At 47.6% G+C, this 13,757-nt stretch overlaps 6 protein-coding genes across 6 annotated transcripts; 1 reads left to right on the plus strand and 5 right to left on the minus strand.

The window, feature by feature from the left end:
* Positions 1–1,800: 1,800 nt before the first annotated feature.
* On the minus strand, positions 1,801–2,902 carry N7508_005671 (uncharacterized protein; the record flags this gene model as incomplete). The annotated part of the gene is made up of 3 exons (XM_058463737.1): positions 1,801–1,940; positions 1,993–2,266; positions 2,321–2,902. 3 exons carry the CDS (start codon positions 2,900–2,902, stop codon positions 1,801–1,803), a joined length of 996 nt encoding a protein of 331 aa, XP_058320215.1.
* Positions 2,903–2,972: 70 nt separating this feature from the next.
* On the minus strand, positions 2,973–3,796 carry N7508_005672 (uncharacterized protein; the record flags this gene model as incomplete). Its single annotated transcript, XM_058463738.1, has 2 exons — positions 2,973–3,735; positions 3,792–3,796. The coding sequence occupies 2 exons, from the start codon at positions 3,794–3,796 to the stop codon at positions 2,973–2,975; spliced, it is 768 nt and encodes a 255-aa protein (XP_058320216.1).
* A 489-nt stretch (positions 3,797–4,285) lies between these two features.
* Positions 4,286–5,327, minus strand: N7508_005673 (uncharacterized protein; the record flags this gene model as incomplete). The annotated part of the gene is made up of 4 exons (XM_058463739.1): positions 4,286–4,468; positions 4,519–4,644; positions 4,692–4,898; positions 4,962–5,327. The coding sequence occupies 4 exons, from the start codon at positions 5,325–5,327 to the stop codon at positions 4,286–4,288; spliced, it is 882 nt and encodes a 293-aa protein (XP_058320217.1).
* A 348-nt stretch (positions 5,328–5,675) lies between these two features.
* On the plus strand, positions 5,676–8,741 carry N7508_005674 (putative AP-3 complex subunit delta; the record flags this gene model as incomplete). The annotated part of the gene is made up of 5 exons (XM_058463740.1): positions 5,676–5,802; positions 5,859–6,055; positions 6,110–6,493; positions 6,548–6,776; positions 6,826–8,741. Coding segments are annotated over 5 exons (2,853 nt in total), but the record flags the coding sequence as incomplete, so codon positions are not given.
* Positions 8,742–9,006: 265 nt separating this feature from the next.
* Positions 9,007–9,348, minus strand: N7508_005675 (RAMP4 family protein; the record flags this gene model as incomplete). The annotated part of the gene is made up of 3 exons (XM_058463741.1): positions 9,007–9,113; positions 9,164–9,293; positions 9,346–9,348. The coding sequence occupies 3 exons, from the start codon at positions 9,346–9,348 to the stop codon at positions 9,007–9,009; spliced, it is 240 nt and encodes a 79-aa protein (XP_058320219.1).
* Positions 9,349–9,896: 548 nt separating this feature from the next.
* Positions 9,897–13,548, minus strand: N7508_005676 (SacI domain and endonuclease/exonuclease/phosphatase family protein; the record flags this gene model as incomplete). Its single annotated transcript, XM_058463742.1, has 7 exons — positions 9,897–10,336; positions 10,390–10,721; positions 10,772–10,881; positions 10,936–11,235; positions 11,287–12,925; positions 12,982–13,177; positions 13,236–13,548. The coding sequence occupies 7 exons, from the start codon at positions 13,546–13,548 to the stop codon at positions 9,897–9,899; spliced, it is 3,330 nt and encodes a 1,109-aa protein (XP_058320220.1).
* Between the last annotated feature and the right edge of the window lie 209 nt (positions 13,549–13,757).

Raw genomic sequence — 13,757 nt, forward strand, 5'->3', positions numbered from 1 at the left:
TGATGAAGGATTCCGTTACACCGAATATAACCCTTTTTACGCCATTCTTAGGCCTTGTTCGTATATGAAAAGTGGAAAATATTTAGTAAAAGCTTAGAACGTATTAGATAGATTAGGCGAAGATAGATATCTATATTATAAGGATAGGTAGTTGTTTAGAATTTGGAAGAAGTACTAAGGAGTATCATATATAGACCTTGACATTTCCCATGGGACTAGCGAAAATCTAGTCCCATGGGAATTCCTACAGAGGTCTAGTCCCGTGGTCCCACTCCCATGGGTTTAAAAAAATTTCCCATCTATACATTATTTTCATAATAATGATAGATAGATCGCTGAGTTATCATAATAAAATACGGTAATTTAAAGGTGTTTTAGCGAGTATTAAGACTAACAAATATTTATTACTTTTGATATATTCCGACCATAGTTTTGTGATTATTTAGTATTTCTTTAATATAGAAAAGGCTATTGTAAATGAACTACCGTTCGGAAACGCCAAGAAATGCATTATTTATATAAGTCACGAGATAGCTAATGTTTGCATTGTTTATAGTCCCATGGGAAATTTCAAGGTCTAATCATATAAAATATTGAGCGATATTGTAACCGTGCTATTATAGAGCAATCCTCCGAATTTAATGTTAATGACATAGCCTGTGCTGTCATGTAGAGTGTAGGTGATAACGTAGCCGGTAAGCGAGTGATTCACCCAACCATTATGTTTACTGCTATTATGCTTTTTTTTTCAACCCCAGCGCGAATTCAATAAGATTGAAGCCATTCGGACCTATCGAGGCACCTATTTATCTTATGTCTAGGCGTTTTACGAATACTGTATCACTATGAGCGCCTCTTATTGGTCGGAAAAGGCGTCAGCGATGGCCGGTCGGCTTGATCAGATCTCGCTTCTTTGACCTCTCTCTCTCTCTCTCTCTCTGCCAAAACGCATCGTAGCTTCCTTAAGTAGCATAAGTAGTAGACATTCTTTATAAACCATTCGGGCTTTTATGCGCTACTTTTTACGCGAAACTTTTGTATTAGCGGCCCGTAAATCGCTGATCTGCTACCGCGCAATAGTAGACTAATGTATCGCAAGCTAACACCCTTTCTCTGTTCAATCTTTTGCTTTATCTAGACGCTAAGGGTCATCACTAGCAAGCTTTCGAATAGATAATGCCTAATTCCGTGACGTATTTCACCTTAAAGATTTTTGGGAAATTAATGACTAGTATACATATATATTTACAGATTCCAACGATGTAATTTTCGATACCATGATAATGCAAGTCTTCTATCTGTTTGAAATTGACAAATACTACTGAAAATGCTGATCAATAGCTACTGGCAAATAAAAAGGCAATAAACAAGTGTTAGTTGTTGAGATATAGGCGTCGCATATCTCACATTCATTATGGAGATTTGGCTGCGCAGCTCGCATCAGAAACACGTTAACATTCCCAATGGGAGAAGGTCGGTGTATACGTAAACCTGAACCAGGGGCATAAGCTCACGGAACCCAGAGTCACGAAGGTATAAAGATGACAAAAATAGGCAGGCGATGAAATTGAAAGTGTACATACACCTCGAATACATCGAAGCGGAGTGAATTGATTGATCATATAAATATTAGAGCAGATACGACTAGAGTAGCAATCCCTTTATACCGCATGGCCTTGATTCCAGACAATTGACTATCCAAACATTGCCAATAGAGCTACCACAGATACAACCAAAACCAACAAAGACGTGAACCAAAGCATCCAAAAATTTCAAATAGGCTAAAAGTAAATACAGTCATCACGAAGGAGGTGCAGGAGCAGGCGGTTCAGGCTTCTTTTCTGCCTTTGAGGCTTGTTTCGGCCTAGTGTTATTACCCAACATCCACATTGCAAAACTACCAGGCATAGGCGGATTTTTGGCCTTTGCCTTCTTATTACCTGGGAGAAACCGTCAGCATACTACGCAAAAGGCTAGGAAGAAAGGTCCTACCTGACTCTGCCTTCTTCTTTGGCTCTGGAGGCGCTTCGGCAGGTTTTTCAGGGGGCGGTGGTTCCTCTGCTGGGGGAGGGGGGTCTTCCTTTGGCTTTTCGGGAATTGGCCACATATGCATAGTGATAGCCCAGTCAGGTTCAATCACTGTTTCCCAAACCTGCGGAAGGATAATGTCACCATTGGGACCGATCAGATCATAGTGTCCATCGGCCACATGGGGACCAATTACTTCGATATGGAGAAAAGCCTGCCGAATGAGCTCCTCCATCCCCTAAAAACCAACGTTAACGAACAGAAAATTATCCTGACTAGGAAATAGACATACCTGCCACGTGGCACACAGCTCAAATGGAAAGCTGAACTTTCTGCCAACAGCGTCTTTGAACTTGATAGGCTTCTTTTTCTCGGGGGCAGGTGGTGGAGGCGGCGGTTTGGCAGCTTCTGCAGCGGCAGCGGCAGCAGCCTCAGCAGCAGCCGCCGTTGCAGCGGCCGCAGCATCTGAGGCAGCGGTAGCAGCGGCCTTTTCTGCCTCATCCTTAGCCTTGGCTGCATCCTCTGCGGCCTTTGCCTCCGCATCAGCTCGCGCAAGAGCCGCAGCTTCCGAGGCAATCTTCATGTCATGCGCTGTCTGCGCATCTTGCGCTGCCTTCTCAGCGGCAGCACGGTCCTTGGCGTCTTGGATGGCCTTTTCTTTATCCTCGCGCTCTTTGCGATCATTTATAATCAACTGCTCCAGCCGGGCAATCGCTTCATCCTTGGCCGTATCAGCGGGGGTGAGGGCTGGTGCTGGCGCCGGTGCCGGTTCTGGAGCAGGTGGTGGAGGTGGAGGCGGGGAAGGCTTTGGCTCCACTTGTGTCGGAGGAGACGGTACCTGGGGGTAAGGAACTGGCCAAAAGGGAGGGGGCATCATGCCCGGCATCGCTGCCCCGAAATAGCTGGGATCTCGATAAAATCCAGCTTGTCCATAGGCCATCAACTCATGCGACGGGAAAGGAGATGCCCCATAAGGGCTGGGGGCGCCATGGGGCGCCATGGGGTGTGGCATATGCGCCTGTGGATTGTGCAAATCGTTCCGCGGCTGAGGTGGCTGGCGAGGCATATGCCGTTGTTGGGATTGATCTGGGAAGAAATGATGTATAGGAGAGCCATGAGGGGGTGGAAACTGAGGATTGTACCCGTAGGGCGAAGGTGTCCCATAAGGGGGGCTGCGCTTGGTTGGGGTGACCGATTCTCATCAAATCAGAGGTGATTTGGGGGTTGGGATGCGCATAAGGAGGGTGACCAGGCGCAGGTGGGTAGGCATTGTAAGATGGACCAGAGGACTGACTATGAGCATAAGCAGGGCCAGTAGCTGTTGGGGGCCACCCTCTCCTATCGGGTGGAGGTCTGTCATAGTGAGAGTGAGGAGTAAATTCATCCGATTCCACACTGTCGGGAGAATCAGGGGATTGTTGTCTTCGGCCTCGAGGGACGAAGTCGCGTTCTGGAATCATACGTTGTGATGTTGGGCGACGGCCCGAAGCGGAGCGTGAACCGTGGAGCGGGCGGCTGCGTGAAGGTCTTGGTCGGGAGGCTGAATCAGACGGGTTCAATTCATGCGGATAAGGCAAATGCGCCCACTCATCATAGTCCGGGTAGTCATGGCTTCCCTCCGAAGGTATCGAAACATGTACACCAGAGTCCTCGTCGGACAAAGAGTGATCCGAGCCGTGCGGGTCTGGATCAATCGAGATACTGAGCCTGTAGAAGGGGGAGATCAGAAAAGGGAGAGTTAGGGGGAAAGGGTCAAAACACACGTCATAGAGACCAGAAGCGGGGGGAATATATCACTTCCTACACAAAGATCGGAATCCTCTCTCTCTCTGTCGCATGCGCGAAGTGAGGAGGGAATAACCCAAGATAGATGAAACCAGTCAAGATGGTGGGGAGAGAAAAGGATCAGGACGCGGGGGGCTTGCGCATTGACTTGTTTTTTTTTTTCCCCTTCACCCCGCTAGATTGTAGAGCAGATAGTAGATAGAAGAGAGTAGAGTAGACAAGGAGTCAGAGAAAAAAAAGTAAAAAAAAAAAAAACAGTGAGACGATTCAAGCCAGGGTATCATGCAGAAAGAAAAGAAAGAAAAGAAAGAAGAAAAAGGGCTTTTTGAGGAATGTGACAGCCCGTTGGGCATATGATGTGTGTTTTTACTTCCTCTGCCCAAACTGCCCAATTAGTCTCTCAGCCCCATATATCTAGATCTATAGGAACAAAAGACTCCGTGTTCAAGGTCTAGAATATTATTGTATTATCTTAGAATCGATTCAATAGTTCTTTGGCTGCAATCAGTTCACTGCGACTGGATGCCCAATGTTGGTCATCGACTGATCGTGACTTGACAATCTCGCCCAACTTGAGTAAACCAAATGCCTTGAGACGCTCCAGGGTTTGCTTGGGTATAGATCCATTGGATTTCTCAAGCATCCGGGATGAAGCCTGCGGGCCATTAGTGGGGAATCATTGATCTCCATAGTTTCTTTACGTACCAACGTCAACCCGTAGAACCCCCGCAAGTAGTCGTCGCAAAGCTCAATACTTCGGGAAAAGTGCTGTACCGACCTCTGTAGTGCGTCCCCATCGATGTATAACAGCTCACCCAGACGTGCATGGATCTGGCGTCAGTTAGTAGATGACTCAGAGCTTATGTTGGGTTTCATACATTCCAAGAGTTGGGCGCAATGAGCAAGGCCTCCTCAAGGCTAAAGATAGCCTGTGAGCTCAACCCCTGTGACTGGTATAAGTCCGCCAGTTCACACCAGGCTTCCGCGTCAGTGGGAATGGCATCGAGAAGTTGAATAAGAGCCGAGATTGCGTCAGATGACCGGTTGAGCGACCGCAGCAGCGCAACCCTGCGCTTCAGAATAGGCTGGCACATGGTCAGCTGGAGAACCAAAAAAGAAAAAGAAAAAGAAAACATGGGCACACTGACTACATTCACTGGACTCTGTGACAAGATTTGATCGTATTCCTGCAAGCATTTCTCTAGTGCTGAATGATCCTTGGCGGTTGCTTCTTCAAACAGCCCTCGTAGTCCCATGATCCTTTCATTTGATGGTCCAAATCGAAGGCTGAGCTGATTGAGACAGGCCTGTGCTGACTGGTCATCTCCCGTCCGAAGACAAGCCAGTAGAAGTTGCTCTATCCGTGCATAGTACTCTGCGGTATCCGCAGACGCCGTCGAGGATTTGGACTGAGACTCCTGGCCAAGGATTGTCGGTGCTTGTTGAGCAAGATGAAGGGCGGAGATCAGATCCGACCCATTGATGTTGCGGATATCGGAGATGGAACCTGCCATGATCAGTAGAAAGAGGATAATTCTGAGAATGTTGAGAAAGATACATTGTCGAGAGGACAGCCTCGGAGCTAAGATGAGGTCCCGTGATTCTTATCGCGCTTCCCCAACTCCACCCCGCGGAGCTCTATTGCTGGCACATCTCTCTCTGCCTCTTTTTCTCCTTTTCTCCTTATAGGCCAGGGCTGATATGATAGTCCCTACAGCCATGTGCATTCTCAAGAAATAAAACGGATTTTTTCTCATTACAATTGCCGCCTTTTCTACCGCTCAGCCGTGGTCTGTGACGAATGACACAATGTGGGCACCTATGCATCTGACAACGGTTGTTCTAATTTCTAATATTGAGGGAATTCTAGGTTTGAAAAATCCCTCTACGACCTTATCAAAGGCCTCAGAGGCCATAAAGGAGGAGAAAATGAATACATTCAAAACAGCTTGCGTGAATGCAAGGCGGAAATTAAAACGCAAGACATGGGTACACTCAGTGATCTGTCTGGTGAGATGGAAAATTAATACTAACGTTTTGACTAGACAAAAAGGCCACAGCTCTCTTGAAGCTCATATATCTTGAAATGTTTGGATATGACATGTCTTGGGCATCCTTCCATGTTCTGGAAGTCATGTCGTCTGCCAAATACCTCCAGAAAAGGGTCGGCTATCTCGGAGCCGTACAAAGCTTTCGACCGGATACAGAAGTTTTGATGCTAGCCACAAATCTGTTGAAAAAGGTGGGTGCTCTGCCTCCCTAACCGTACACTGAACACAACTAACACTATGGGCAGGACATTGTCAACTCTAGTATCCCTAACATGTCTCTTCCTCTGATTACATTGCCACACATCATCACGCCGTCTCTGGCAATGTCCCTGCTCCCTGACGTCCTGTCTCGTCTTTCACATTCGAACCCCGTGGTGCGCAAGAAAACAATTGTATGCCTCTACAGGCTTGCCTTGGTCTATCCCGAAGCACTAAAGCTCGCTTGGCCTAAGATAAAAGACCATCTGATGGATGACCAAGAAGATAGCAGTGTCACCACGGCGGCAATCAACGTTGTGTGTGAGCTTGGCTGGAGACGACCCCATGACTTTCTCCCTTTAGCGCCCCGATTCTTCGAACTTCTTGTGGATAGTGGCAATAATTGGATGGCAATCAAGATCATCAAACTAGTCAGTTCTTCCAGCAATCAAATTGCAACATTTCCAATCTCTGACTATGAATAGTTTGCAACCCTGACCCCGCTGGAGCCACGACTGACTCGCAAGCTTCTGCGACCATTGACCAATATCATTCAGACCACCTCTGCAATGTCCCTTCTCTATGAATGCATCAATGGTATTATCCAAGGAGGCATATTAGACGGAGAGGATAGTCTTCAAGAAAGGGACGAAGTTGCCACTCTCTGTGTTGGGAAATTGCGTGGTATGATAGTCATGGATGCAGACCCAAACCGTGAGTTTCTTCTTTCTTTATAAAGGGTTCGTTACTAATTCACCCCAAGTCAAATATGTTGCGCTCCTTGCATTAAACCGCATTGTCGCCACGCATCCGACTTTAGTTTCTATGCAACAGGATGTCATTATGGACTGCCTAGATGACGCAGATGTTTCCATTCGATTGCAGGCATTGGAACTTGCAGTTGGAATGGTTGATAGTGACTCTTTACAACTGGTTGTAAATCGCCTACTAGATCAGCTGCGACAAGCTTCGATGTCTGCGAATGAAGCCATCCAGTCAGTCCATGCAGAAATCGAGGATACTACTCAAGGTCCCCCAACTGATGGATCTGGGCCTGACACCTTGGTCCTGTGGCCCAGCGATTATCAGACTGAAGTTGTCCATCGAATCTTAGACCTTTGTTCACAGAACAACTACTCTGAACTTGTTGACTTCGAGTGGTACGTCGCCGTGTTGGTACAATTAGTCGGTCTCATCCCACTCTCCGAATCCGAAGAAATCGAAGACCAAGAATCCATGACCAATTCACGAATGAACGCCGCACTTCGAATTGGAACAGAAATACGCAACGTTGCCGTGCGTGTCAAAGGAGTCCGCCTGGAGGCGACAAGAGCCGCCGAGTCACTCATGTTTGTGGACACCAGGGCTCGTTTCTTCCCCACCGGTTCGACTATCGGCGACAATGTCTTAGGACCCATTGCCTGGGTACTTGGTGAATATGCAGAATATCTGCTGTCGCCTAAGCGGACTTTGCAGTCTTTGATTGACAACTCCAATGTTTCGCTTCCTCCGAGAACCATTTCTCTCTTTCTACAAGCTATTCCGAAGGTTTTTGTTCGAGCCAGTCAGGATAGCACACCAGGTGATACCTGGAAGAGTGAAATGTCACTGTTGCTTGCTCGGGTCGTGGAATTCCTCGAGGCTCTAGCAGCACACCCCGATCTGGACGTCCAAGAACGAGCCATTGAATTTTTGGAAGTTCTTCGATTGGCAGCGGAGGCATTGCGCTCCGAAAGGCAAGAAGTTCCGTTCCTCCTCGCCTCAGTTATACCGGGCCTGTTTATGGGACTCGAGCTCAACCCTGTTGCAGCCAGCGCTCAGAAGAAGGTTGTTCTACCGGATAGTCTTTGTTTGGACGAGCCGTTTAGCCATGATCTGCCGGGTCTCTTCCGCAATCTAGACAGCTCGGCTCATGAGCTTTCGACACGGGATGTCATTCAAGATTTTTACAATGTCCCAGAAGCTGCGTTCACCAAGCCGACGCTTGACATTACACCAGTCGATGCCCTATCTCATACATCATATCAAAACTTCCCTGGTGATTCGTCGGCCGGAGAAAGGAGAAAGCTTGAACGCAGAGAACGCTTCAAAGATGATCCATTTTACATTGCTCCTTCTGGCGAGTCGTCTGGCACATCTACGCCATTTCATGAAATCCTCAACACCTCTAATGGAGAAGGACTGGACGTCGATTCCATTCCCATTGTTGACTTGAAGCTAGAGGATGAACCGTCAAATCCTGCTAACCTTGACCGTGCACGGTCCCGCCGGGCCCCTTTGAGCAAATTGGTGGTTGCTGCTGATGAGACCCTGGAGACACAAACGGATAACTCAAAGCACAAGGGATTTACAGATGGACAAACCGCTCCTAAACGTTCTCTGCTTCAGGTTGATTCTAGCAGCCTTGATCGTCTCGCTCTTTCCCAGGAACCATTTCAGAATTCTGCAGAGGGAGATACCGAGATGATCAAGGCCATGCAGCAGGTCGAAGAGGTACGATTACGGATGCAACGAGCATCAGAGCGCATCCAGCTTGAAGGAACGCCAGCAGAAGGAACTTTAGTCAAGAAAAAGAAGAAAAAGGCCAGAAAAACCGTGGATGAGGAGCCCGCGGAGCCTATTGTCAGGAAGAAGAAGAAGAAGAAGACCAAGGGTCCAGAGAAGGAGTCAGATACTTGATCACCGGTCTCTTGAAGCTGGGTATTCGCATTCGCAAATGGTATTTGGCTCAGTAAAAAAGGATAATCAACAATGCATAATTTCAGAGGACAATGAAGAAAAGTGGCGTGGTGAGCAATGTAGCTTTTCCGCCTTTGACCGAGAACCTCCAAACTGCTCCCTCAAAACGCCGGTGTGATCAGATAGGGGGGCCTTGACTCGAGATGAATTTATCATGGGTTAATTGGCGCGAGTATTTCAGGTCTGAATATGGGACTGAGGCCCATTACCCGATGATGCGGGTGAACATTGAGGCCACGGTGGACCAAAGCTCAGGGACAATGCGCAGGAGCTCTAGAAGAAGACCGCCGCAGACAACAAAGGCGAGGATCACTAGAAGTTTGTTAAGATGAGGTCCAATCTGACAGATAGTGCCCACATACCAACCCAGCTTGCTGATACTGGTGACTTTCCATTCTTCTTCGGTTTGACTGTGGTTGGTGCCTTGCCGCGCTTCGCAGCCTCGGTCTTTGCAAACCGCTCATTTGCTCTGCGTTGTTGAGGTGTTTGTGCCTGGTATAATGTCAATAGCCACCCATAATGAGAATATTGCACTTGGTCCTACCATGATGTGTTGATTGGGGGTACATTCGAGGAAGACGAAAGTATTGGGGGTGGTTTCAAGAGGACATGAATATGCCGGCAAAAAAAAGGCCACGTTGTTTTTTGACACGTTGACGATTTTGGGAGGAACCCCTTTATTTGTATCAATCTTCGACTTCAGGGCACCATATGTAGCCATATGTATATCTATTTGTACCTTCAAACTGCACTTATTTACAGAGATGCTATCTTCCTGGTGAAAGTGCAAGTAGCAGAATCCGTCTATATTACGGAATACCCAATCTTCGCGAAAGATACGGTAAAATAGGCTTCGTTGATGACACAGCATGTTTACTTCTAATGCATATTACACCGAACCGGGGTATATCAAAGTGACTTGGAATAATCACTTGTATGGATGCCTCTAAAGGCGGCGTGAACAGGCGGAGAAGAAGGCGGTCAGCCCGTGGATGACATCATCAAAATGAATATGTAAGCTCTTAAGCTCCATGTTTCTAAACATATTAATATTCTTGATCCTTGCAACTGAGCGAGTTTGGCGCTAGAACGAAATCATTGAGGAACAAGCGGTTTCCACTCAATCTGCTCGCTGGCGGCATCCCCGAGAAGATCCACGGAGCCTCCAGTGGTGGGCTTATCACCCACCGAAACGCTTTGCCACGACGCACGTTCTGTTTGGCTATCAATTGGGAAAGTTCGAGATTTTGTCTGTGAGCTCAATGAGAGAGGTTTGCGAGGGACAACTGGTGGGGACTTCTCATTATCCACCCTAGGTTGCACTGAGCCTGTTGGGTATTCGTTCAAAGTTTCACGTCGCGGAGGAAGCACGGGTTTCCTCTCAAGTTGAGCTGTCTGCCCAGATTTCCTGTTCTCTCGCAATTCCTGACTTGGAACCCAGTCGGAGCCGGAGTCCAGGGCAAAAGGATTGGATTTGCGCTGAGGATTCATGACAAACCCTGGCTCGGGTTGTACTGTTGCTTTTACAGGTGCTCCTAGTTACAAGTTAGCCATCTGCATAGCTCAAACTAAATCAATTGAAACTTACCATGATCCAACCACCATCGGTTCCGGTCGGAGCTTGCTGGTGGTAGTCCTGGTGCAATAGGGACCTGTGGCACCATATCGTCTTCATCCCAATCCAATAGAGAAACCGAGTCCGCCAGGGAACCATTGAGCTGGCTCTGCTTCTCCTCATAGATTGATCGCCGGAGCTTCTCTTTGAGTCCATTATCAACAATATCAATGACACAATCAAAAGTTGCCCAAACTGGACGATGGTCAGACACTTTCAGATCGGCTGTCTGATAGTTAGTTTGTCGCAGGTTTGTCCCTCTCCATAACACTCGGTCACACCAGGCGGGTATACGTGCTTTCTCGCTGTACAGTTATTAGTCGATGCCTCTCACAAGTGCAGAGAGGGAACCCACGATGTGTCGTATTGATCTTTTCCAACGTCGTACTTGTAGGTTGGCGGGAATTTAATGGGGCCTTCGGAATAGAACTGGAATGCTCTACCTGCCACCATTTGCAAATTCAACTGCCTTGCTTTTAGACGAACACTTTGAAAAACGCCTGTGCGGGTCAAACTTACTTGATCATTCTCATACAGCCTATGATAGTCTCGCTGTGAGATGAGATCTCTGACCCTCGGATTGCCTAGCCCAATTCGATAGTTGAAGTCGCCCAGCCAGATCACAGCATCATGATCTTTGATCGACCGACTCTTTTGGAAGCGCAAACCTCGGTCGATGATATCGTAGTCCCTGTTTCTTTCATCGTAGTTTGCAAAACCAGCAGCAAGATGAGCGGTAACGAAGCAAACACTGGTATTAGAAAATTCGAAACGGATAGCACAGCCTCCCTTGTTGCCAGCAATTCCAGAGAGACCAGTCTGTAGATGTTAGTGGCCGCAGAAAATGAATGAAGAAGACTATGCAATTACCTTCTTCACGCTGCCTTCGACGTTCTTAATGTCTTTCAGGGCATCTTCTTTCGCATAAACTAAAAGTGCAGCCCCAACTAGTTGGCCACTCCGCAGATGCACATATTTGCCAGTCCCTTTCAGCTTGGAATGGGTGTTTAAGCAATTGTGGACTGCTCTTTCCCACACCTTGCGAGTACTGGGGTCGGTCGACATAATCTGTTGCGGGCTAAGGGAAACAATCTCCTGGAATCCAACAACAAATATTGTTGGGTCTTCATTGGCAGCATCTTCCTCTGGGAAAAGCCACGGAGTGAGGTCAGTGCCTGGTCCCTCATCGCGGCCATTCACGTTAAATGTGCCAACCCAGAATCGGACTTGTTTGCGCGAGGAATATTCAGAAGTTCGACGGTTTAATTCGTCGAGGACCAAATCGTTGGTTGGATCGTAGAGATACACAGGCAACTGATTTGCTAGTCTTCCAAGGAGAAGATCAATTGTTTTTTGTCTGGCCTTATCCGTAAAGTTATTGACATATAGCCGAGTGGCGCTTTTTCGGGCGTCTGCAAGCGCTCCTGCGAGTGACATCTTGCCGTGTCGGGTAAACGAGGACTTGAGGGCACCCGTCCCAGCATAGATTTTGGACAGGGCATCGCCATTGTCGGCCCAGATAGTGGAATGTCGCACTTGCATATCCCCGCTGAGTCTGCCGCCTTGCTGAGATAGAAAGGACTCAAAGGCCATTGAACTGATAATGGTCTGGACAAGGTTCGTTCTGTCTAGGCAGTCTAAACAATTGGTTCGGAAAACACCCTCTTGCTGTAAGATAACCGAGGAGCTGTTGGCCGTGTCATTTCGACTACTATTTGGGCGAGCACTATCTTCCGACAAGAAGTAGGAAAACCCATCTAATGAGTTGATAAGCTCATGTTTGATCTGGGTACTGGCTTCGTATCCAGAGGGACCCCTAGTCTCCGCAAGGAAATCATACTCGGTTATTCGCAAAAGACTTCGACGTGGAGAAATCCCCGTGCCTTCTTTCTGTCTGACCGAGCTCCTGCTGATATGGTGTCGAAATTTGGCTGAGAGCTCTGCTTCTCCCGGCTTCAGCTCACTCAGGAGGTTGACCACATGCACAGCACCATACTCCAACTCGAGAGTTTCAAAGTGCTGATTGAATGCGTGCTGTGTTGCCTCACTTGATCTAGTGACCTCGATCTTTTGCTGGCCTGGAATGAGACCTGGTGCCTGTTCCCAAAAGATGGGCACTGAGCCCCGTACTTGAGCATACGAGAAAACAATCCCCGGCGCAACCCATAAGATTGTTTCGGTTTCCACAAAGTTGGCAACGTTGCCATCATCGTCAATGCCTCTCGAGTTGAATCTCGTGCCAGCACGTCGCGATGATTGCCGTGATATGATTGTCAACATTGATGGGAAGTTTGTTCGCACATGAGGGAGTATTGAGACAGTGGCTGGAACCTTGAGCGTACTTGCGAAGCCCCGGATAACACAGGTCAGCATTTGCGATGCATCAAGTTTGGCTTTGTCTGAAGGTGGCAAGTGACTGCGGAAGAGTAGAAGCGGATTGATCATGTACGAGTTCCAAAGCATGTCCTCATCTAAAGTGTCGATATCAAATGCTGTAGATTTATCTGCCCTATGTGAGAGCCGTTAGCTTCATTTCATGTTCTTTGGTCAGCGATCAAGCTTTACCGGTCCTGCAATCGGTCCGTGAGGTTGAAATCGAGGCTATAGTAGAAACTTCCATCCCCTAGCAGTTTTTTCAAAGCCAAGAAAGGATGGTCAGTAACCATATCTTTGCCGTCCATGCCAGAGCGCTCATCTGCAGCGAATTGAGTACCAGTCTCATAATCTAGGCCATACTCGTATTCTGCACGATTCAAGCAATCTGTCCTTTATTAGCACCAAATTCAATGGCTAAAAAATGATAAATTGGTCAAACTCACAGAAGCCTACATTATCAATTTTTGACACAATTTCTCCGGGTCGCACAGTGGCTGCCTGTGAGGAGCCGGTGACCACGCAGACAAACACATCTTCATTTAAAGTGACGAGACCAAGCGTGCCAAATCCAATACCCAGGGGCCTGTAGCCTTCCAGGTCTGCCAAGGCCAAATCCAAGAACTCGACCTGACAGCGGGGGTTGTCTTTGGCACCGGCATCGGTTGAAGCGTAATGGAACACTAGGGCATAGTCTGATGAGACCAACGCAATTGTACGCTGAGGATAATCCCGGCAGAGAACTCGGAGGTTTGACATGATGAGAGAATCAGGCGACAAAGAGAAGCAGTGTCATTGCCAAGTCGGCAATGTCTTTATATTATTTGAGCGAGTGATATACCCCCTCCCAGAAAACAACCCTCCAAAGGCTCATGCGAAGGTAAACGTAGCTTTTCAATTCAGTATTTCATAAACCAGGAAGGAAAAAAGAAAAAAGACAACAAATAGAAAACCGAGAGAACATCGGT

Source organism: Penicillium antarcticum (assembly GCF_028974205.1).
Source record: "Penicillium antarcticum strain IBT 31339 chromosome Unknown utg000005l_segment0_segment0, whole genome shotgun sequence".
Taxonomy (NCBI): domain Eukaryota; kingdom Fungi; phylum Ascomycota; class Eurotiomycetes; order Eurotiales; family Aspergillaceae; genus Penicillium; species Penicillium antarcticum.